We start from the raw sequence: 24,906 nt of genomic DNA on the forward strand, positions 1-24,906 counted from the left end.
AGTCCTAAATGGGCTGGGGACGGGATAGCTCACCGGCTAGAGATGCTATGAGGAGTGGAGAGTTTGCAGCAACATCACTTCTCCTTTCTCTTTCTCTGAAAAAAATCACTTCTCCTTTCTCTCTGTTCTCTTCCTCGCTCACACCCCTCTCCTTCCTATACCATTTTCTAGCTAGATCATCTTAGGGTCTAACATCAATCCCTCGCAATTTTCTTCCGCGGCCGAGGTAGGGTTTCCCGGCTTTCCAAGCCCACGATCTTTTTCCTCTGAGTTGCACAGATTTCGTACGTGCCACCTCTAGTTAGAGAAACTCCTATCCAAGGGAACTGCTCTTCATTTATTCCTCAATTTTGCACAGTCCGGCGAGTAAATGGGGTTACGGCAATCCAAGGCGGAGCTGCTCTTCCAGCAGGTGAATTACGGCAACGTCGAGGGGATTCGAAACCTCCGGGCGCAGGGTGCAGGCGTCGAGGCAAGGATAACAATTTCGCTGCCTTTCCAGCCTTTTCTTTCTTTGGCGATGATCGTTTTCTGATGTTTCGACAGCATATTGTTTATACTAGCAAAAGGGTCCGTGCGTTGCAACGGAAGAAAAAAATATCACACGCTTTTAATCTTTTTATAATCTTTTTGATTTATTAAAATAATAAGCTAACTAACTAATGTAGTTAGTCCTATCCTATTTTGTTGAGCAATCAACCCGTCCATTGTTAATTCCACCATGATGAGAAATTGAGCGGGACAAGCAAAGCAAAACAAAGAGGAGAGGTTACGTGAATTGATCAGTGGACTGTTATATTATTTCACTCATGGGGTAGAGAATGTAGGATCAGATGACAAACTGAAGGTGGTGTTCCATTCTCTGTCTCTACAACAATACAATCTTACATTCAATACATTCATTCATCAGCAAACAAATCCCCACAAAACAAAATGTCTTGCCGGTACTTGGCACACGGTTGGAGGCATGGGGAGGGGATCTCACCAGATGATGAGTTCCTGCCGGAGGAGGGGATACGATGAGGGGAGCAAGGGTTAGACGCCTCTATCTGGCCATAAGGAGTCGCCGTTGCCGCGCCATAACCTCGGAGTTCCCCATGTGAGCCATGGAGGCCCGCCTCCACCTGCAAGTACTTCGCTCCGCCGCGCCGCCGTCGTTCTGCATCGAGCAGACGCATCATCCCCAGTCACTGTAGCTGTCGCGTTGATTTGATCCAGAAGCTGTGCTCGAGCGCCGAAAAGGGGGCATCAAGAGGGCAGAGGTACGGCCGCGGAGTCGGGTGGGTTGAGATCGGCAACAGTGGTGGTTGAGGTCGGCCGCGGCGATGAGTGGTGTGGCAGCGGCCTGGGCACAGGCCAGGGTGGACCAGGGTCGACGCGATGCGCTCGAGCGCTGCAACGGGGGCAGTGAGTGGGGAGAGGTACGGCCGCGGAGGCGGGTGGGTTGAGATCGGCAGCGGTGGCGGTTGAGGTCGGCCGCGGCGGCGAGTGGTGTGTCGGCGGCCTGGGCACAGGCCAGGGTGGCCCAGAGTCGACGGAAGGAGGCGATGCGTACGGGTATAATTTTTGCAGCGAATCATTTTTTTTCTTTTACGTTGCAGATAAATGATGGAGCGCGGGTTGAATAACAAAAATTACAAGGGCTTTTTTATAAAAATACCGCGGTGAGTTTTCCGACGAAAGCAATAGCCGCTTTATTATTATTAGGTATAGATACATGGGATCCAGATGAGTTAATTTATCTTGTTGGGGTTGATTTTTTTTTTTTGCTTGCAGTGGATTAACAAGGAAGGAAAGACGCCCCTGATGGTCGCCAGCATGCGCCCTGATCTGCTTAACGTGGCGAGGCTCCTAATAACCTTAGGTGCCAATTTGAACGCATTCCGTCCAGGTACATATCCTCTTCTCGTATCAACTTAGTGTATTTTATTGCTTTAGTTGATTATATCTCCATTATTCCTAGGCATAACAGACGATTTGTGGTAATGAAGTGAATACGAATTTGTTATTATTCTTAGTTTGGATCTAGGAATTATTTGAAGTCTATTGTGATAAGGTAATTCAACCAAAAGTGACTTAATTTTGACATGACCATTTCCCAAGGGTGTAAAAGCTGCACATACTTTGCGAAATGAAAAGGCACCTTGAAGTTTCTTACTGTTATTTCTCAGTCAAATAGAAAACAAACACAGATTGTGCTCAAGTAAAAAAAAAACAGCTTATGTTTAATTAGGTTGACCATTGCATGTTATGAAAAACGGAATCAACTCAATCAAGAGAATTGCAACCTTACAATATTGAAACTCTGCTTGAATAAAATGTGACCCTTCTAAGTTGTTAAACACTAGGGTCCATAGGATTATCACTGGATGCATGCTTAATTAAATAAGTCACCATTTTCTATTGTTGCTATTGTAATGCCTCCCTTTTTTTTTCTGTTTTTTAGGATCACATGCTGGGACCCCACTGCACCATGCCGCGAAAAGAGGACTTGATCTTACTGTTCAGTTACTTCTGTCACATGGAGGTATGTGAAGAACATATATCACCATGCCTCACGTTTTTGCCACTTGAATTTTTTATGTTAAATAAAATCCTTTTGCTTATGATTTATTTGCAGCTAACCCCTTTGTCAGAAATGATGACTGCAATACCGCTTTAGATGTGGCTAGAGGAAAGGGCCATCTGAATGTTGTAAGGGCCATAGAGGTATCTTTGTTTCTTCATGTAATATTTTGCTTTACCGTATTTCTAGTGACCTGCTCATTTTCATTGGTTATTATTATTCTATAGTTTTTTTATTGGGTGCTGTTTCATTCTTAATTATTTTCAGGGACAGATTTCACTTTTTTCTGGATGGATGAGGGAGAATTGTGGTCCTCCTCAGGTCATGACTAGAAAGATGTAATATTCCGAGGACCTCCTTCTTGTACCACAAGCACATAGTTGTGAGGGTAATCTCCTATGTATGTGTCTCTATATTAACTTGAATCTTTTACCCAGCTGGATAGTTATTTTACCCCGTGAGGCACAGAGTCCGACAAGACCTGTAAAGCTTGAATTATCTATATATCCTGAATCGCAGGTATGGAAGTCTGTTGCAATGCTGCTTTGGTTTTGTGTAGCCTATTGATGTTTATAATACTTGATATATTGACATGTTGATATCATCAACAAAGTGAACACATTCTTCCTATTTAACATGAGGTAAGGAGTAATGTAGTTACTGAACTCGTATTTGTATCTAGTGTATGCTTCCCCCATTGTCTAGTTCAGTAATAGAAACATACACTATTGGCTACACTGCACTTCCTTCCATTTTTTGTTGTATTTACATTGGCTATTTTTATTGAGTTTCTTTGTATATATGTTACGGAGTATTTATTATTTGTAACATTTTATTTTTATTATTAAACAGGCGGCTAAACCTTGTGTTGTTGCCAAACTTTGGAAATGTCAACTTGAGGCACCAAAGTATAACCTTGTTGATCCTTCCATGACAATTTTTGACAAAGTTACAAGTACGTGCAATATTGTACCTTGCCAGTTTATGCAAATTTGAAATGCATTTTTGTGTTGGTGGGTACATGCTTCATCAATCTTTTGCCATTTTAGTGTAATTTCATATTCTGCTGCTCCTTTCACTGTTGAAGATTATTTGCTAAAGGAGCAGAACACACAGTTCTTCTGTTATAGTTACTCAAATTTATTATCTCATTTAACACGATCCTTGGCATGGTAAATGACATATTCTCTTTTGTACTCCCTCCATTCCTAAATATAAGTCTATTTAAAGGTTTCACTAAAGGACTACATACGGATGTACATAGACATACTTGACCGTTGTAGTCCGTATGTAGTCCCCTAATGAAATCTCTAAAAAGACTTATATTTAGAAACGGAGGGAGTACCTGTTAAGAATTAAGACTCAGGAGACCTATTCTTAGTGATGAACTCATGATTATGGTGGTACCCTACAGAGGAACGAAGATAACACCCACGCACATATAGTCATGTATGCTTGATCACTCTTGTTGGCTGCAAAATTAGAATCTCTCACATAAAGATAGTTTGTGATTCCTCTTGACCGTTGCTGCCAGTTCTAATTTTCATTTGAATATTTACAGCATCTCGATATGAGCTTTTACCGGCTTATGAAGGTGACAAGCAGCAGCTTCGATCCTTTTACAGTGCATGTTGTAGCGTGGAACAGGTGATATAAGCTGAGATGTTTCCCTTTACTAACTGCTAGTCATTCATGGTATATTCTGAACTAGTTGTGAAGATTAATCTTCAGTTTTTCGGTCGTCATTTGAACAACCTTCCCTTATACTCCCCCAGTCCTAAAATAACTCTCTCAATTTTATATACTAGCTTTAGTACAAAGTTATACTAAACTTAAGACACTTATTGTAGGACGGAGGGTAATTTATATGTATATCAGTACATCGATGAGTAATTAATAATTACGATGCAAATATATCATCTGTGTTTTGAACTTTTGATGAACGAATGTAACGTTTGCTTTGTAGCAATGAGAACTAACAGAAATTGTTAACTTCAGTTGTTATGACCGGTACAACGTACCAACGGAGGAGGCCTAATGGGCAGGGTTAATTACGGGCTTAGCCCAAGTTATCTTACCTATTTTAGAGTCCAAGTTATATTAGAGTCCAAGTTATCTAGGGTTTAGTGGAGGCTGTCCTCCTATATAAACACATGTACCCCTTCGATATTAAGCAGACAATAAACAGTATATTCTGTTGTCGTCTCCCTCAGGAGACGAGAGCCCCAAACCCTAGCCGCCTCTCTCTCTCTCTCTCACGCCGCGACGGCGCCCAACCGCCGGCGCCGGCGTCCCCAACCTCGCAGTCTGCACTTCCACCCCTACAACCTACGTCCGAGACCTGGTAGAACCCTAGCCTCTACCAATTTGGTATTAGGTAGCTTGGGTTCGATGAGTTTGTCGGACCTTCCCACCACCACCGCCGCCGCCACCACCGCCTTCCCCGCCACCTCACAGCAGCCGCCGCCGCCGCACCACTCACCGCCGCCGGCCACCTCAGGTCCGACCGCCTCCGGTCCCGCGGCCCTGGCGGCCGAACCCGCCCCCGTCCTCTCCCCGGCGGAGATGTCCTCGGCAATCCGCGACCTCAACCTGGCGGTCTCGAACCTCCGGACTTTCCTCCAGGCTCCGTACGCAACCCCACCACCACCGCCTTCGCCGGCGGCGCCCTTCGCGCCACCGCCCCCGGCGACTGTCGTGCCCCACGGCCTGCCGATCACCCAGGTCCGGTGGCCGCCGTCGCCGTCCCCGCTACCGACGTGGATTGACACTCCGACCTACACGACGGCGCCACTACAGCCGACGGTGTTGCAGCCACCCGCCCCCACCTTCGAGGGGTTCGGCGGGTACACTGATCCGTAAGCCGGGAGCTCCGTGGTGCCGCAAAACTCTCCTTCCGCCGCGCTGGGTCGTCACGAGGGCACCTACGCGGCCTCGCCACTCGTGCAGCAGCCACCCCGCTTCACCAAGTTGGAGTTCGCCACCTACGACGGCACCGTCGACCCCCTGAACTGGCTCAATCAGTGCGACCAGTTTTTCAGGGGGCAGCGGACCATGGCGTCCGACCGCACGTGGATCGCCTCCTACCACCCCCGTGGCGCCGCCCAGACTTGGTACTACGCCCTCGAGCAGGACGAGGGCGGGATGCCTTCGTGGGAGCGCTTTCGCGACCTGTGTCTCCTCCAGTTCGGCCCCCCCATACGTGGGAGCCGCTTGGCCGAGCTCGGTCGCCTTCCCTTCACCACCTCGGTGCAGGACTTCCCCGACCGCTTCCAGACGTTGGCCTGCCATGCGCCTGACGTCACGGCTCGCCAACGCGCCGAGCTCTTCGTCGGCGGCCTTCCCGACCACATCCGCATCGACGTCGAGATGCGCGACCCCCAGGACCTGCAGACGGCCATGTATTACGCACGCGCGTACGAGCAGCGCGCCAACGCCCTGCAGCAGGCGTTCCCGGGCCGCGGCACGCGTCCCCCGACCCGCGCCGCCCCGGCGGCCGCCACCCCGACACGCCCCGCCCTGCCGGCCGCTACTGCGGCTGCCCCCGCGCGGACACGCACCTTCCGGCACTTGACGTCAGCCGAGCAGCTCGAGCGGCGCCGCAAGGGTCTGTGCTTCAACTGCGACGAGCCGTATGCGCCGGGTCATACGTGCGCCCGCCTGTTCTACTTGGAGACCGTCGACGAGGCGGGGGTGGAGGCCCTCACCGCGGAGCTCGACGCCACCACACTCTCCGAGGCCGGCGTCACGACCTACGGGCCGGTCGACGCGACCGCCTTCGTCGTCTCCCTTCATGCCATGGCTGGCATCAAGACGGCAAAGACGATGCTGCTTCCGGTGACGATCAACGGGGGGCGTCTCACCGCGCTCGTGGACACGGGTTCGACGCACAACTTCCTGTCTGGGGACGCCATGCGCCGCCTCGCACTCCAACCGGCGGGCTCGGAGAAGTTCAGCGTCACCGTCGCCAACGGGGACCGCCTTGCTTGCTAGGGGTGGCGCGGCAGGTTCCAGTCCTCATCTGCGACGAGCCGTTCTCCATCGACTGCGTCGGCATCGACATGGGCTGCTACGACTTCATCCTCGGCATCGACTTCCTGTCCACTCTCGGCCCCATCCTTTGGGACCTCGATGTGCTGTCCCTCATCTTCTGGCGCGAGGGCGGCCGTCGCGTTCAGTGGACAGGCATCGGCGGCTCCGGCGCCGTGACTCCACAGCTCCAGTTGATGGCGTCCGCACTGGACGAGGCGCATCCCCTCCTGGCCGACCTCCTGCAGCAGCACAGCGACATCTTCGACGAGCCACAGGGCCTCCCTCCCGTGCGGCCCTGTGACCACTGCATCCACCTGCTGCCGGACACGGCACCTGTAGTCGTGCGTCCGTACCGGTACCCTCAGCTGCAGAAAGACGAGCTCGAGCGTCAGGTGGCGGTCATGCTCGCGCAGGGCATCATCCGGATTTCGACATCGCCGTTCTCCGCCCCGGTGGTCCTTGTGCGCAAGCCCGACGGCACATGGCGCTTCTGCATCGACTACCGCGCCCTCAACGCCCTGACGTCCAAGGACAAGTTCCTCATCCCCGTCGTGGATGAGCTCTTGGACGAGCTACACGGAGCGCGCTTCTTCACCAAGCTCGACCTTCGCTCGGGCTACCATCAGGTGCGCATGCACCCTGACGACATCGAGAAGACGGCGTTCCGCACTCACCATGGCCACTTCGAGTTCCTGGTGATGCCGTTCGGCCTCTCCAACGCGCCGGCGACCTTCCAGGCCCTGATGAACGACGTGCTCAGCCCATACTTGCGCCGCTTTGTGCTTGTTTTCTTTGATGACATTCTCATCTGCAGTGCATCTTGGGCGGAGCATCTACAACATGTGGCCATCATCTTCAACGAGCTTCGAGCGCATCGTCTTCACCTCAAGCGCTCGAAGTGCTCGTTCGGCACGACCTCCGCCGCGTACCTGGGGCACGTCATCTCGGCGGACGGGGTAGCGATGGACGCGGACAAGGTCGCCGCCGTCGCCGCGTGGCCGATCCCGCGGGCGCTCCGCGGCTTCTTGGGCCTCGCCGGCTACTACCGGAAGTACATCCGGGACTTCGGCCTCATCGCCGCGCCATTAACGCGTCTCCTTAGAGGCGACGCCTTCTCCTGAGACAAGGAGGCGACTACGGCATTCGAGGCTCTCCAGCGGGCGCTCACGACGGGACCCGTCCTCCAGATGCCGGACTTTGATATGTCGTTCATCGTGGACTGCGACGCCTCTGGCACCGGCTTCGGCTCCATCCTTCACCAGGGCGAGGGACCGCTCGCCTTCTTCAGCCGCCCCTTCGCCGCTCGCCATCACAAGCTCGCGGCCTATGAGCGCGAGCTTATTGGGCTGGTTCAGGTGGTGCACCACTGGCGGCCTTATCTTTGGGGCCGGTCATTCCGTGTGCGCACGGACCACTACAGCCTCAAGTTCTTGCTGGACCAGCGCCTCTCCACAGTTCCGCAACACCAGTGGATCAGCAAGCTCTTTGGCTTCGACTTCACCGTTGAGTACCGCCCCGGCCGTCTCAACACGGTCGCCGACGCCTTGTCCCGCCGCGACACTGAGGATGTCGCGGACGACGTCGCCATGGCTGGCACTATCATGTGCATTCGCTCCGGGCCATCTTTCGCCTTCATCAATGACATTCGCCGGGCAACTTCGACGGCCTGGACGCCCAGGGCCTGCGCGAGCGCCTTGACGCCGGCGAGCTGGACGCGCCCTGGCGCTTGGACAAGGGGCTACTCCTACATGGCCGCCGCATCTTCGTGCCCGACCATGGCGACATGCGCCACCAGGTCCTGACCTTGGCGCACTCTGCAGGGCACGAGGGCGTGCAGAAGACTCTCCATCGTCTCCATGCTGATTTTTACATCCCCGGTGATGGCGCGATGGTCCGCGACTGGGTGCGGTCATGCGTGACGTGCCAGCGGAACAAGACGGAGACACTATGACCCGCGGGTCTACTGCAGCCGCTGGACGTACCCTCCCAGGTGTGGGCGGATATTTCCATGGACTTCATCGAGGGCCTTCCCAAGGTGGGCGGCAAGTCCGTCATCCTCACGGTGGTTGACCGCTTCTCCAAGTACGCGCACTTCATCGCCCTGGGTCATCCATATACAGCCGCCTCCGTGGCGCGGGCCTTCTTCGACGGCATCGTCCGCCTCCACGGTTTTCCCTCGTCCATCGTCAGCGATCGTGATCCCGTGTTCACGGGACATGTCTGGCGGGATCTCTTTCGACTGGCAGGCGTGAAGCTCTGCATGAGCACGGCGTTCCACCCTCAGACAGACGGCCAATCCGAGGTGGTCAACAAGGTGATCGCCATGTACCTGCGCTGTGTTACTGGTGATCGTCCACGAGCTTGGGTGGACTGGTTGGCGTGGGCGGAGTACTGCTACAACACCTCCTATCACTCCGCCCTGCACACCACGCCTTTCGAGGTGGTCTACGGACGCCCACCTCTGGCGATGCTCCCTTACGAGCCTGGGACGGCTCGGTCCGAGACGGCGGGCGACTTACTCCGCACCCGTGATGACATTCTGGCTGAGGCACGCCAGCGTCTTCTCCAAGCACAGCAGCTGGCTCGGAAGTACTACGATGCTCATCATCGCGAGGCGGAGTTCGCGGTGGGCGATTGGGTGTGGCTGCGCCTCCTCCACAGGACCACGCAGTCTCTGGACCTGCGCTCCAAGCGCAAATTGGGACCTCGCTATGCCGGTCCCTTTCGTGTGCTGGAGCGTGTCGGCACACTCGCATACCGCTCGGAGCTGCCAGCTGGTTCTCGCATCCACGACGTCTTCCATGTCGGCTTACTGAAGGCCTACCGCGGGGACCCTCCTGCAGCGACACCGGCCCTTCCTCCTACTTCGGATGGCCGCCTCCTTCCAGCTTCCGCACAGGTGGCGAAGGTGCTACAGGCGCAACAGCGTCGCGGCATCTGGCATGTCTTGGTACAATGGACCGGCCTGTCAAAGGAGGAAGCGACTTGGGAGAAGCTCGACGATTTCCGCCAGCAGTTTCCAGATGTTCAGCTCGAGGACGAGCTGTTTGAGAAGGCGGGGAGAGATGTTATGACCGGTACAACGTACCAACGGAGGAGGCCCAATGGGCAGGGTTAATTACGGGCTTAGCCCAAGTTATCTTACCTATCTTAGAGTCCAAGTTATATTAGAGTCCAAGTTATATTAGAGTCCAAGTTAGAGTCCAAGTTATCTAGGGTTTAGTGGAGGTTGTCCTCCTATATAAACACATGTACCCCTTCGATATTAAGCAGACAATAAACAGTATATTCTGTTGTCGTCTCCCTCAGGAGACGAGAGCCCCAAACCCTAGCCGCCTCTCTCTCTCTCACGCCGCGACGGCGCCCAACCGCCGGCGCCGGCGTCCCCAACCTCGCAGCCCGCACTTCCACCCCTACAACCTACGTCCGAGACCTGGTAGAACCCTAGCCTCTACCATCAGTATAGATAAAACAAATAATCTAATTTTCCTAAGATCCTCTTTTCATAGGTTGCCAGCATGGTTCATGTGCAATCAGTGGATGCTCCTACTCCAAATTCAACGCCAAATTCGTCTTCAGCACCTTCAGTGCCATCGACTCCCAGTAACGAGGATGTTGAATTGCAGATGGCTATCAATGCCTCGATACAATCAGCTATAGCAGAGGGAGTGCCCGACGTGCAGCCAACGACATCAATTACGACCACCAGTGGCTGGGGAAACACTGTGAACAGCTCTCACAACGGATGGGGTCCATCAGATTCTCCATCCCCTTCAAGGATGAGGGAAGTGACTGGAACAAGCTCGAGTCAATCGATTGTGATTCCACAGGAGGCACCTCCGGCTATTCCAATACCAATTGCACTTCCATCTACTCAAACACCAACTGCACCACCACTTGCTGACGGTGACGGAACCTTTGTTACTTGTGTCATTTGCTTGGATGCTCCGGTGGAAGGAGCCTGCATTCCATGTGGTCACATGGCTGGTTGCATGTCCTGCTTAACAGATATTGAGTCCAAGAAGTGCGGGTGCCCCATTTGTCGTGCCGAAATTAATCAGATCATCCGCCTTTATGCAGTTTGAACAGCTTTGATGGAGCATTTACGTCACAGCAGCAATGGATCTGTATATGTACGTTAGATGCACCGGGAGATGCCCTAATGTCTTATAAAGTTGGCTGAAGTTGTGGTTTCATGTACGGAGTAATTAACTCATTTATTTAATTTATCCATGTTATTATCTATCTACTACTACTATAAAAATAGGAAAGGTTGGAGAACCAAACCATCTCAACCATCAAATCATGTTGGTTTAACTAGCAAAAGGACCCGTGCGTTGCAACGGGAGAAAAACAATTATAATCTTCAATAATGCTGATCATATTATGTTCTTTAAATTTTAGGACATTTCTTGAAATGCATGACATTTTTTGAATTAGCAAATATTTTTTTTCAATTACACTCAAAAAATAACACACAAACTTTTTTTCAAAATCATGGACTTTTATTGTTTTCACCAACATTGTTCTCAAAATTATGAACATTTTTCTGAATATGCGAATATTTTTACAAAAAACCTGAGCATTTTTTGAATTCACAAACATTTTATATTTTCTTCAAACTTTTATTTCAAAATTCCCAGTTTTATAAATTGCAAAAGTTTTTCAAAGTTCTAAATTATTTAAACTAAAAAATGGAACAGAAAAATGAAAATAAAACATGAGACTAAAAACAGAGGCACGAACTATTTTTAAGATTTTTACATGGACTTTTGTTTAAAATCGTTGACTTTTTTATTTTACGGACATTTTCTCAAATTTAAACATTTTTTAGATGCAAACATTTTTCATAACTCCTGAGTAGTTTTTGAATTCTCAAAAAAATGTTTTTTTGAATATTTTATTTCGAAATTCTCAGTTTCTTAAAATTGAGAAAAGTTGTTTGAAGTTCTAAATTATTTAAAGTAGAAAAACAAAATGGAACTGAAAATAAAAATAAAAAACTGAACTAAAAAAACAGGCGCCCACGCATGGGCCGGCCCAAACAGGTGTGCTGCAGGAAAGGGTTGATAAATGATTAAGAAAAAACTTTCATATTTTTCATTCTGAAATGTTCCTTTTATTATAATAAAGAGTAGGTGAATCAACTTACTAATTAAAAAATTAGTAGAACTTCCTCTTTGGAATAGAATATTGGCTATTTCTACATAGGGAAAGTCGTGTGCAATGAAAAATGCAAGCACGATTTGGGGAGGGATTTTTCTCTATTGTAACAAGGAAGAATTATCTACTCCATCCGACTAGTTCCGGTTTCGAGTCCCGGGCAACCCATATAGAAAAGACCCATCAAAGTTTTTAACTTTTACTCACTTCATTTACAAATACAAAATTATTGGTTTGCCCAGAGTGTAATATAGGAGGTGCTTACATAGGCCGGCCCAGTCCGAAGATTTTTCTGTTTGAAACGTTTTTTATGACTTATAGGTGACATTGGTGGGTAATTTTAATCAACTTTAAGGGCAATTTGGATGACGTACGGAAGAAGCACTATTTGTTTTATTAGTAGGTAAGATAAGATAAGATTACGCACCATGGCCATGTGTTATCTTTACCTACTAATAAAGCACGGATAACTTTTGTCCGTACGTCATCGAAGTTGCCCCTGAAGTTGATCAAAATTATCCACCAATGCCACCCGTAAGTCAAAAAACGATTCAGTTTTCAGATTTCAAAAATCGTCGCGCCGTTGTATGTTCTTAATAGACTGATATATTAAAAGACAACTAACATGGGCTAGCCTGGTGGCCAAAGCCTCATCCCTCCACAGTGGAGACCAGGGGTTCGATCCCTGGTTCTCACACCGTTTTCTCTTCTTTTTTCCTCCCTTATGTATGGGCGGGCCATGTGCAGGTATTTTTTTTACTTTCTATTCCTGTTTAACGGCACCCTTGTTTAGTATTTTTTTACTTTCTTATTCCTGTTTTGGTTTTCTTCTCTAAATTAATTCCAGATTTCAAAAGAACAAAAAAAAGTTGTCAGTTTAAAAAAAGTAGGAAAATGATAAACTGTTTGTGTATTTAAAAAATATTCAGAAAGTCATAAAATGTTTATGAATTCAAAAATTGCTCACATATTATAAAACAAATCATGATTTAAAATAAATTGTCATGAAAAAAAAAATGTTCTTGATTTTTAAAAATGATCAGATATTCAAAAAATATTAAGGAATTTGAAAAACATGTCTATCAACTTTTAGAAAATGTTCCCAAAAATTAAAACACATCTCTAAATAATGAACATAACTAACTGTCGCTTACATAAAGGTTTTATTAGAAAATCTCTAGAGGTTATTTTATGATTTTATTAGTCCCTCGCGTTGGGTACAAAAAGGTGTTTGTGATTTACAATTTGCTCAGCCACAAAATATTTTGTTGTGGCCTCTTAACAAATCAAGTCACGATGAACATTATATTTTTTGTTTTTGAAATTACATTTTAAAAGTGCCTTATCTCATCATGCCATCACTCATCACTCAGATATACTTTGTGAAATAACATTTCAAAAATCCTTATGTCATATTTGCATTGGATTCATACTTCTTTATATCTATCACACCTGTATAACCTGATGGTTTTTCTTCCGTTGCAACGCACGGGCATTTTTGCTAGTAAGTTATAACCATGTTTAGCTCCTATGAAGAAAAGACCTCACGCGTAGGCAGAGCAGCTCCTGATCCCCTCCCACGATGTCATGTTCCTCTCCAAACCATCAGGTAGTTTCGTTCCCCACCAATCCCTATCTGCACCAAGCACCCTTCTCTTCTGCTTGCATGCTCTTGTCCCGCCTGAACCTCCCACATGGTTTTCATGGCCGCCGCCTGGCCCCCCTCTGGAAACCGGCACCATCACGCGGCTAAATCTTCAGCTCCATCGCCTGCATCGCGGCCTTTGTTGACGGCTTCCGTGGTGAAGACCCTCAAGCGCACCTGCCTGCCTTCATGACTTCTTCTTCACGTTGCTCAGGTAGGTCGCACAACGCGAGAATGAAGTTGGTGTGACCGAACATGTCAGTGCATCCAAGCATGTATTTTTGGGATTCTAAACTGTCAAATCTCTGTTCCTTCAGATGCCCCCAAGTAATAGGCGCTAGTTTGCCTCACGTCGTGTCAGGGGCCCTGACCACAAGGCCCCACCTGACGGGGAGGCGACCGGCATGCGGGTGGGCCGCACACGCAAGACCAACCCACGCTACTTCGGCCAGAGTGGGCACGCCCGGCCGGCCCAGCGACGGTGGCTATTTAAGGGGAAAAAGTCCATTTTAAACCCTGAATTGATAGAGGTCCGGCGAACTGAACCCCTAATTCAAAATCCCGATCGATTGTAACCTGAACTATGCAATTCCGGTCTAAATCGAACCCTAGCAAATTTCAACCCGGATTCATCTCATGGGGCCGGCCCGTTTATGTTTTTTTCGTTTTAAAAAATAATTTTAGAGGACATACACCACGATTCTGCATGATTTGGCCATGCGGAATCATTAGGCTCGGTGAGACGGCGCTGTCGTACAGGTACATGCTGGTGGCCTCGTCCGACGTTGTGGAGGAGCGCCGAAGCAGACTCGGGTGAGGTGGCTTGCGTGCATCTCCGTGCTGGTCGCGTTGGCCGTGGTGGTGCTAGTGGTGGCGAACGCGCTGGCTGGGTCTAGCAGGGTGGAGAGGGTGGTGGCTGGGGATGTGGTGGCGGACATTCCGCCGCTGGTGGAGACGGCGCGCAGCCAGAGCATGGACAGGTTTCCGTGGAGCAACACCACGCTCCAGTCGCAGCACACTGGGTTCCATTTCCAGCCCCAGAAGCAAGAACTGGATGAACGGTACGTGCATCGGAGCATGATCCATTCACTCCTCCGGCCATTAATCCCTTTCTTTTGATTGCAGGGGCACTGTACTATTTTTTCTCGTTTGGTTACACGTGCACGAAAGTGAGGCCACCACGACCAGGAGCTAGGAAGCGGTGGACTAGATATTTTCTCTCTGTATTTGAGTTTGCAGTGTGCCGAGACTCCGACAATTCGATAGCTCAGCCACTGTTTACATATATTTGTATGTTTCTCAAAAAATTTAAAAAACAATTAAATGCCTAATTTTGTTCCAAAAACCAAAATATTTTCGGAATTCATGTTTGTTTCAGTACACACAAATTTTGAAAACTTGAACTAATTTTGAAATCCTAAACATTTTTTCATCTGTAAACATTTTTTGAAAACAGAAATGGTTTCCAATATTCAAAAAGAATTACAAACATATTTTGAAGTATGCCAACATATTAGAAAATTTGTGACCATTTTATCCTTTTGAAAATCCAGTTCATGATTTTTTTTTTGTTTTCTATTTCCTACTAAGATGGCCACGAATTTAAGAAAAAAATGTAAACATAAAAATAAAAAGGAAAAACTAAAATAAAGTAAAAAAAAGAAACGGAATAAAAAGGGAGCAAGTAAACACAACAGGAAAAGGGAGGTCTTTTATTCGGATCACCATCCGTGCTTATTATTGTAGTTTTAAAAAATAAAAAAATCTGCACGTGTTAAAGAAAGAAAAATAATTAAAAATGGGTTGGCCCAACAAGGAACGGTGCGAAATGGCATCAATCCCGGTCATACGTCGACGATCCTCGTTTGCCAAACGACTACAGGGTTTAATTTAGACCGGGATTGCATAGTTTAGGATGTAATCGACCGGGATTTTGATTTAAGGGTTTATTTCGCCAAACCTCTACGAGTTCAGGGTTAAAAATAGACTTTTTCTATTTAAGGGCATCGTTCCCCTCAGTTAGGATATCCACGTAGGATTAGGACGATAACGGAGGCGGCAGTTCTTCTTCCCCTTCCCCATTGCAACCTGTAACCACTTGCTATATTATCTGAGTGAGATACTAGTTCCTTCATTACCATCGCTACTCTTACACCTCACTAGTTGAATGCTCGTGCGTTGTCACGTAATACAAAATATAATGTGAAAAGATTACTTGGCAGATTAATAGCGTAAACTTGGTTATTTTTTATGAATGCATTTTATGGTCTATATCTCATAAGTATAACAATGCCAGAGATAATTCAAAATTTATGTTGATGAACAAATTGATTTGAAATGTAAACTTAAACATTCATGAAATTAACACAATTCCTTAAAACACCATCTACACAAATAAATATGACGGAACAAGCATCTGCACAATAGATGCAAATAAGTATACGTGGTACTTAAAATTACAACTTGGCAAACACACTCCTTTATAATACACACAGTCAATGTCCACTATCTCTACCACACGCATCGAGCTTCCCTTCTAGACATCACACGCCGAACTTTTCTTATAGACATCTTTCTTTTTAGAAAAGGAGGAAGACCCTCGGCCTTTGCATCTGAACGATGCATGCAGTCATTTTATTAATTATTCAAAAAAACCTTACAAAGTAATACATCAGTAAGACTGAAATCACCGTCTAGACAATATATGTCGCTACTTGTATACAGTTGATGAAGGGATGCTGATAGTCTGGGTCTAATATCAAACAGACCTCACAGCCAAACCTAACATCTAAGACCTGATGCCCCAACCAAGCCACCTGCCGGGTATGGGACACCCACCGGTCCGGCGCACACTCAGAGATCGTCGCCGCCAACTGCCATCAATCCATCTTCAGAACTGTACTAACGCATCCACCTTGCCCGGTCTAGCTGCCGTCGACGCCACCACGACGCCAGACAGCGTCGCCCTCCTGCGCGAGTCCATCCTCGCACATCAGACGCCTAATCACCAGGGCGCCACGCCATCGAGATCCGTCGCCTTCAATGTGCAGGATGAAGCACCGCTCCACCGAAGAAAACATCCACTAGTCCCTGAACCCGCGTACACCTCCAAGAATGACGCCCCCAAAGGGGAGACGACACAAGTGCATCGCCGTCTTCTGATCTGTCGATCTAGGGTTTCCCCCGAAGGTGGCAAATAGTGGTCTAGAACTTCTCCTCGGCGACGCCTTCAAGAAGGGAACGACGTCGTAGAGTGTCGCCATCGCCGGCCTTGTCATCTAGCCAAGAGCAGGTTTTCACCCAGATCTGTTCGAAGAACTCCATCCAGCTTCTTGTGCATGGTCGCCGCCTTCTCTGTTGGAGACTAGATCAAAGGATCCAGCTGCCGTCGCCTGATCGGCCGGAGCACCACCATGGTGCCAAACCAGCCTGACACTAATTGGACTGCGAGTGGGCAGACGGAGACTGCAAATGTGACGCCTTCAAGAAGGTAACGACGCGTAGGCACCGTCATCACCCGCCACGGCCGAAGTCGGATCACAGATTTCACCGACAGCCGCCAGTCCTCACTCCATGCACAGCCAGCTGGCCGACCACCTCCGACGAAGAAGAAGGCCACCACCACCAAGCCTAGGGCCGGCGCCCAGACATCCCCGTGTTGCAGATCAAGTCCATGAGCAGTGCACCGCTGACGGCTTTTGAGATCGGTAGCACACCGAATCAGACCGACTGAGTCAAGGCCAGACCCGTCGCTCCTGGTGTCGTCCTCCTACGCCGCCGCCGCACCACGGCCATGCCGCCGCCGATCTGCATCACCGCCGCTGATCTGGCCGGAAAGGAGCGCTGCCTCCCAACCAGATCGAGATCCGAGGAGAAAACCGCCGCCGCCGCCACGCCACAAGGGCTTTGCCCTGTGACGCCCCGGGCGACGGCGGCGGAGGGGAGAGGAGGCGGGGGCGGCTGTAGGAGGAGGGCGGGGGATCCCCGGTGCGGGGCGGCGCCGCCGCACGGGGGAGGCGGGGGCGGCTGTAGATCAGGTAGGCGAAGTCTACCTAGGCCGACGGATTCTCTCCTACCTTATAGACATCTTGCTTGCTAGAAAAGTGCATACCCTCTCAGTAAATTGTTGGACAAACTTCATGTCAATCAATCCCCCCTATTATTTTCTAGTGGATATTTGTATTTGTCCTTTTTGATTTGATATTTCATGAATTGGGTATCTCTGTTCGCACATCCATGGGATGTATAGAATTTTCTAAGTCTTCGTTCGCTTCCAATGACATCGTCTCCCGGCTTTTGTTGTAGTGTTTTTTTTGAGAAACCAACAGGAGCACTGTCTTTTCATATAGATGTAGGTGAAAACCCCCATATATACAGAGATTCACATGTTTTGAAGGGAGCGTGGCGAAGCCTAGGAAATTGACTCCTACATGCTTAGCCCACGCCTGCAATGAACACATCAACACCAAATGTCCACTCTCTTTGCTTGATATCGTCAAATGCCAGCATCACCACCTCATAGTGAATCATTTGAGAACCCATGAAAACCCACATGTTTCTCTCCTTCCTAATATTCCATAATGTGTAGATAAGCCGCCCACTACGACGTGTACCACGCTTCTTTGCCTTCTTTTCGATCAACTCACTCCACAAGCCGTAGAAATTTTCACGATCTGGAAAGAAACATGAAGATGAAAGATCCTCGCGTGTTAAGGCAAACACGTGGTTCCATACGGCGACCGCGATAGTGCAACCCTTGCAAAGGTGGGTTGCTTTTTCCGAACCCTTGTATTTGATGACCAACAATATCCATACTACCACATACCCATTTTGCAAAAGTGAAATATATTTATAAATACTTTCTTTGTTTCTAAATATAAGTTTTTTTAGAGATTTCACTACATACTACATACGGAGCAAAATGAGTGAATTTATATTTAAAAGTATGTCTATATACAAGGTTCTAAAAAGACTTATATTTAAAAATGAAGGAAGTATATAATCTAAATACAGTATCATGCACAACATACATACGAGTACCATACTTGATCATATTTGATACGAAAAAGGATTCAAGTGCCCCCCCCCCCCCCCCAAAAAAAAAAGATTCAGTTTTTTTTTCTTTAAAATATTATATTATTTCATGCATATAGGGTGGGCGCACACTCGGGACTACCAAAAGTGTTTTCTCTTTCGTAGATTGTCTATAAACGTCGGTTTGTTATACGCCAATAAGAACATCTTCAACAGATGCACAAGAATACCAAGGACCAAATAGTTTTATACCATCACAATAGCACTTTTAATGCATCGCGGTCAACATTGATTTTCCAAAGGGGGTGATCTGCGCCGGCGCGCCGGCCCAGATTTTGGACCGGCCGCACGCGGGCCGCAGAATCCACCAACCCCGCGTCGTCTGCACCGTTGCATCCGCATGCAACATTTTTCTCCCTATGCAGCAAAATTTCGATGCCATGCAGCAATTTTTTCAACGGTTGCAACAAGAAACAAAATTTATAGCAAAAAAAATATCTACGTGATCATAGCAAAAAAACGAAGCTGATGGTACGTGGTAGCAAAAGTCAAACGTCGGTTGTAACAAATATTTATGTGACGTGTATGCAACTTTTTAGTGAACGGTTGCAGCAAAACATGATGCCGGTTGTAGCAAAAATTAACACGGTTATAGAAAAAAGTAAAAAAACATCAATTGTAACAAAAAATCTGATGAACTAGAGTTGCAACCAAACTTATATGCAGCTCTTTTACTGAGACAAAATATAGTAAAAAACGCTTACAACAAAAATGACGCAAGTTGCAACATATTTAGACGAAAAGTGTTGCATCCATTGACCGAAGAAGCGCGCGGATGGAAAATATGTTGCAAGGCTCGCGCGCGCCAGGGGGCGACCGACGCGCGGGTGGGAAACGATTCTCTTTTCCAAATGCATATAAACATGCGTCCAGGAAAAAGAGGAGTGCAAATTATGAAAAATATGGTCCAACGTCCAAATTTTATCTTTACCTACTAATAAATCAAATAGTGCTTTTTCCGTACGTCATCCAAATTGTCCTTAAAGTTGACTAAAATTACCCACCAATGCCACCTATAAGTCATAAAAAACGTTTCAAATATGAAAATATCCGGACTGGGCCGGCCCATGTAGGCACCTCCTATATTACGGTCTGGGTGTTGGAAAAAGATGCAGCACACCTGTTTGGGCTGGCCCATGCGTGGGCGTCTGTTTTTTTAGTTTAGTTTTTAATTTTTATTTTCAGTTCCATTTTGTTTTTCTACTTTAAATAATTTAGAACTTCAAACAACTTTTCTCAATTTTAAAAAACTGAGAATTTCAAAATAAAATATTCAAAAAAATATTTTTTAAGAATTCAAAAACTACTGTCGAGTTTAAAAAAATATTTGTTTATAAAAAAATGTTTAAACTTTGAGAAAATGTCCATAAAATAAAAAAGTCAACGATTTTAAACAAAAGTTCGTGTAAAAATCTTAAAAACAGTTCGTGCCTCTGTTTTTAGTCTCATTTTTTATTTTCATTTTTCTGTTCCATTTTTAGTCTAAATAATCTAAAACTTTGAAAAACTTTTGCAATTTATAAAACTGGGAATTTTGAAATAAAAGTTTGAAGAAAATATAAAACGTTTGTGAATTCAAAAATGTTCATAATTTTTGTAAAAATATTCGCATATTCAGAAAAATGTTCATAATTTTGAGAACAATGTTGGTGAAAACAATAGAAGTCCAGGATTTTGAAAAAGAATTTGTCTGTTATTTTTTGAGTGCAATTGAAAAAATGTTTGCTAATTCAAAAAATGTTCATGCATTTTAAGAAATGTCCTAAAATTTTAAAAACATAATATGATCAGCACCATTGTAGATTATAATTTTTTTTCTCCCGTTGCAATGCACGGGTCCTTTTGCTAGTAACGTACAATAGCGCTAAAAAATAGCGCATGTGCTAATATTTTTTTGAACGCATTATTTTGCAGGATTTTCTGTTGCGTATCCCGTGGGAAAAAGACGGTTTTTAGCGTGTGGAGCAGTTTTGGATCTATAGTCAAGTCAGAAATACTACAATTCTACAGTCGTAACTACACAATACTCTCATTGTGTCACTTCTTCCCTCACCACCGCTCACCCTACTGCCCTCCCGCGAGACACCCACCTGTGCAGCCATTGGCTGCGCCAGCGCTAAGCACCCACCTCTGCGGCTCCGCCCACTTCCCACTCCGCGCCCTACACCCACACTTCCCTCCCGGCTAGCTGCACCCTCGGGAGCCGCTAAACCTCACTCCCTACTATCCGGCGAGATCCGTGGGACGATGCTCTCATTGACACGCGCACAGTATGGGTGGCGACATCCACCGGTCGGCCCCCCATCCATCCCCCGCTGCACCGGCGCCATGCCGGTTCGAAACTGATGGTGGCTACGCCCGGTGACTGGCGCACCGTGCAAGGCGAGGTGGGATCTGTCCCATGTGCCCGCGGTATCGGGCTCTGCGTCCCGGTGACCCTGTCCCAAGGCGTGTTCGCCCAGATGGGCGGAGATCGGCCTGGAGTGGATCCCGTGTTGCACCATGACGCCGACAACTTCTCCTCGCCACCTAGCTCCTCAATCTGCAGGCTACCTCGTCGCCCTGCCACTGTTTTCCTCCCTCTGCATCAGGTTCAGGGTGACCACGGATATTACTTTGTCAGGGACTCCTCTCCTCTCCCTTCGCGTCATCCATTGGAAGTTGTATTGGATTGGCACAGCCGGTGAGTTTGATCTTGGAGGTCAAGTACAAATCTTTCACTTAGATTTCAACTCCCTTGTATATACAAGGTTCATAGGTGAGCTAGATGTAAACTATTAGTATCAACATATGGTTAGGCTTAAATTTCTTTTAGAAGAGTATCAAAGTTTTCTTATTGATGTTTGGGTTCAGAACTTTTCCCAATTCGGTTTCTCCTAAATTCATTTAAAGGTCTATAAGCACCTAAAAATGGATACCGTAAAAATCGCGGGATAAGCATTAGTTTTGTTAGGGACAGAATAAGTACAACTTAGTTTCGGGAGAACCGAAAAAGTGAGTTTTAGTCATTTCTCTATTAACCAGTTTAGCTGAACCTATTCAATGAGGCATGGCATGACATATATCGGCTTAAGTAAATATGCCTCCATCACTTACTCTGTTTTGCTTCTAATTTCTTTCATATCAGCAGCATGGTTGTTAACAACTGAGATAGATGCTGCTGCAAGGAACCTTGCTGGAAGCTTTGTGTTCCTTGAAGTGATGCAATTCGAGCATATCTAGTGGCTTTTCTTGGTATAAAAAATGTAAAAAGTTAATGGGGATAAAAGCCACGTCAAAGGGTAATACCGTTTGAGGTTTCTTAAGCACGCTCTCTTGGCTGAAATGGCATGAGATGACTAGCGGTCGAAAGTATTCTAGCCAGCTGGCTGGGCACATCATCGTCGTCGTCATCAGAAGACATATCACTGTTGTTGATGGTGTTTGATATTTCGTGTATGAATAAACCAGATGATAGATGTTGTGTGGTCGGGAGTGGTCTCTTTTCCTCTTATCTTCAACAACTGATAAGATTAGTGTAGGCTAAATTCAGAAAGCTTATCGTATAGATGACCTCTGTCCTGTGACATATTACTTGTTTGATTGACATATACATACCTCTTTTACCTTTATCATATAGATGACCTCTGTCCTATGACATATTTTAATCAGATGCACCAAGGATATTCGATCCTTCTTCTGGGCAGAAATATGCAACTTCATTCATCAGATGTTCGAATCATCATGGTCCATTGAAGCTATTGAATTTTTTCTTCATCTAGATGTTGCTATATTGGTCCGCACAACAATGAAAATTAATAGTGTTTCGAAGCGTGTGAATTGAAGATAATTGACTCACAACATTGACATTTACCCCCTACCCCCCCAACAATCTGGCTATACCACGTCTCCTTTTTTCTGGTGGGCTTCTTATTCATTGGTTGATTTGTTTGTTTAGGTTAGGATAAATGGCGATTGTTGCAGATAATCTGGTCAAGGAAATTGTCAAGAAGAATATATACTTCCTAATCTAGTAGTTAGCAAAAGCAATGCCAAGGTTCAGTTCTACGAGGAAACCCTGAAACCTTTTACCATTCTCTAGTTAGTAGTTGTTGCCATCTTCTCATCGGTTAAATTATGGATGTCTCTGAAGCTACTGACAGGTCCGTTTTGCGGTTGGTATGTTTTTCCAGGACTGGTAAACAAGAAGATTTTGACAGTGCAGAGCAAACTGCTGATAAGGGGAAGACTCTTGTCCCCTTGACAGCCGCCGCATGCTTTTTTGACCGGTAAGTTTGACAGTCACTTACTCGACACGCTCCACGTTCAAGGCTTTTTTTCTTTGAAGAATTTGTTCTGTACTTGTAGCCAAAATAGCATCCTATTTTGGGAAAAAAAATACTATATCGCGGTGCTCATTTTTCAAATCCTCAAATTGATTTGGAATCACATATTTTATAGATGAGGAAAACACATGTTGTTTTTGTGGGCCCTGGATGACATAGCCTGATAACTCATGATTAAAACATCCAAATTCTTCCAAGCAGATCTTTACTGTTTCGACATTGTTGGATCAACCACCTCACTTTCATATTATCATATTCAATCAATCAGTGCCTTAGGGATGGAAGATGACCTCGTTTTCCTTCCATCCCCTCTCCTATGACACCCATGCCCTACTCAATCATGAGTCAACTGATCCTATAATGGCTAGCCAAATCAGGGTATGACCCGAGCATATACTCTAATTTAGTTTGATCTAGAAGACATTTCTGCCAATTTGTGACTATTCAATTGCAATACTTGTTCTTACTACTTACATTAATCAAACATTGGTTGCAGTTTTACAAGTCAGAGCATGGTAGTTCTATAGAAAATAATTAAGGAGTGCTATTTACATGCTTTAGAATGTTGTATCTAACCATTGTAAAGTGAATGTGGCACCAAATTGATGAAATGGTCGTTTAGCTACAGGAAGCACTGAAGATATGTAAGCGTATTTTTTTATCCTACCAGGGGCTTCCTGTAAACAGTAATTCCTTTTGACAAGTACGTAGATTTTAATACCTAACTCTTATTTTTTGCTGAAGGTTTAAGGATGACCAACCCGGAGCGTGAGGAAGACATATAACTTGGCAGCTACAAAACAACAAGAAATAGGTGAAGAGGACCGTGCATGAATGAAAATGTCAGGTTTACCTGGGAAGATGCGCGTATGAGGCGAGGATCTGTCCAGCACAGATGGGAGGTGGATCAGATGCAATTAGGAGGCCTCCGGCGATGGCTGCGACAACACCCGACGAGGAAAGACGACAACAGTTTGGAGGCCTCCGACGATGGTTGTGACAGCACGAGGCGAACAGAGGCAACATCACAGTTTGGAGGCCTCTGGCGATGGCTGCGACAACATCGGGCGAGAATAGGCGAGCATCATAGTTTGGAGGCCTCCGACTTTGGCTACGACGGCACCTGGTGACGATAGGCGATGGATCGGTTGAGGAGGCGGCACCAGGCGAGGGGAGTTTGGTGCTCGGGTGAAGAGGAGGTGCATGAAGGTTGGATGACTTGGCTTTTGGAAATAACTGGCAAGGTCCATCTATTGGGACGTGCCTTATTGGGTCTTGAACTGTATTTTTGTGCGTGCTTTTGCCCTGTTGTGTAGATGAGTGATACGTCTTCATCGTATCTACTTTTCCAAACTCTTTTGCCCTTGTTTTGAACTCTAATTTGCATGATTTGAATGAAACTAATCCGGGCTGACTTTGTTTTTAGCAGAATTGCCATGGTGTTATTTTTGTGTAGAAATGAAAGTTCTCGGAACGCCCTGAAAATTTACAGAGAATATTTCTGAAAAATATGAAAAATACCTGCGCAAAGATCCACCGAAGGGGACGGGCCAGTGGGCCACAAGCCCTGTCGCCGCGCCCCCTGGCCGCGGCAACCAAGCTTGTGGGGCCCACGTGGCTCTGCCGCCCCCAAACTCAGCTCTATAAATTCCCTTTCATCCAAAAAAAAAAAACAGAAGAGAAGATTTCATCGCGTTTGCGATACGGAGGCGCCGCCACATCCTGTTCTTCATCTGGAGGGCAGATCTGGAGTCCGTTTTCGGCTCCGGATCAAGGAGATCGTCGCCATCGTCATCATCAACCTTCTTCCCTGTCCAATTCCATGAAGCTCTTCATCGTTCGTGAGTAATCTATTCATAGGCTCGCTGGACGGTGATGAGTAGGATGAGATTTATCATGTAATCGAGTTAGTTTTGACAGGGATTGATCCCTAGTATCCACTATGTTCTGAGATTGATGTTGCTACTACTTTGCCATGCTTAATGCTTGTCACTAGGGCCCGAGTGCCATGATTTTAAATCTGAAATTATTATGTTATCACCAATATATGTGTGTTTTAGATCCGATCTTGCAAGTTGTAG

General features: G+C 46.7%; 2 protein-coding genes across 4 annotated transcripts; both read left to right on the forward strand.

The window, feature by feature from the left end:
• The first annotated feature begins 370 nt into the window (after nt 1-370).
• LOC123441839 (probable E3 ubiquitin-protein ligase XBOS34) lies at nt 371-10,683 on the forward strand. Its single transcript, XM_045118047.1, has 9 exons — nt 371-472; nt 1,777-1,891; nt 2,447-2,527; nt 2,621-2,709; nt 2,834-2,904; nt 3,004-3,085; nt 3,419-3,521; nt 4,128-4,213; nt 10,108-10,683. The coding sequence occupies exons 1-9, from the start codon at nt 371-373 to the stop codon at nt 10,681-10,683; spliced, it is 1,305 nt and encodes a 434-aa protein (XP_044973982.1).
• A 9,849-nt stretch (nt 10,684-20,532) lies between these two features.
• Nucleotides 20,533-24,199, forward strand: LOC123444188. Of its 3 annotated transcripts, none has more exons than XR_006630958.1 (3): nt 20,533-21,183; nt 22,438-22,768; nt 23,570-24,199. XR_006630958.1 is itself a non-coding variant. In XM_045120825.1 (3 exons), the coding sequence occupies exons 1-3, from the start codon at nt 20,846-20,848 to the stop codon at nt 23,595-23,597; spliced, it is 462 nt and encodes a 153-aa protein (XP_044976760.1). In that variant the 5' UTR covers nt 20,538-20,845; the 3' UTR covers nt 23,598-24,199. The 3 variants fall into 3 exon arrangements, 1 of the variants encoding a protein (XP_044976760.1); XM_045120825.1 differs by having other exon boundaries at nt 20,538-21,183; nt 22,673-22,768; XR_006630959.1 differs by lacking the exon at nt 20,533-21,183 and having other exon boundaries at nt 21,190-22,536; nt 22,673-22,768.
• The last annotated feature ends 707 nt before the right edge of the window (nt 24,200-24,906 follow it).

Source organism: Hordeum vulgare, chromosome 3H (assembly GCF_904849725.1).
Source record: "Hordeum vulgare subsp. vulgare chromosome 3H, MorexV3_pseudomolecules_assembly, whole genome shotgun sequence".
Lineage (NCBI taxonomy): Eukaryota > Viridiplantae > Streptophyta > Magnoliopsida > Poales > Poaceae > Hordeum > Hordeum vulgare.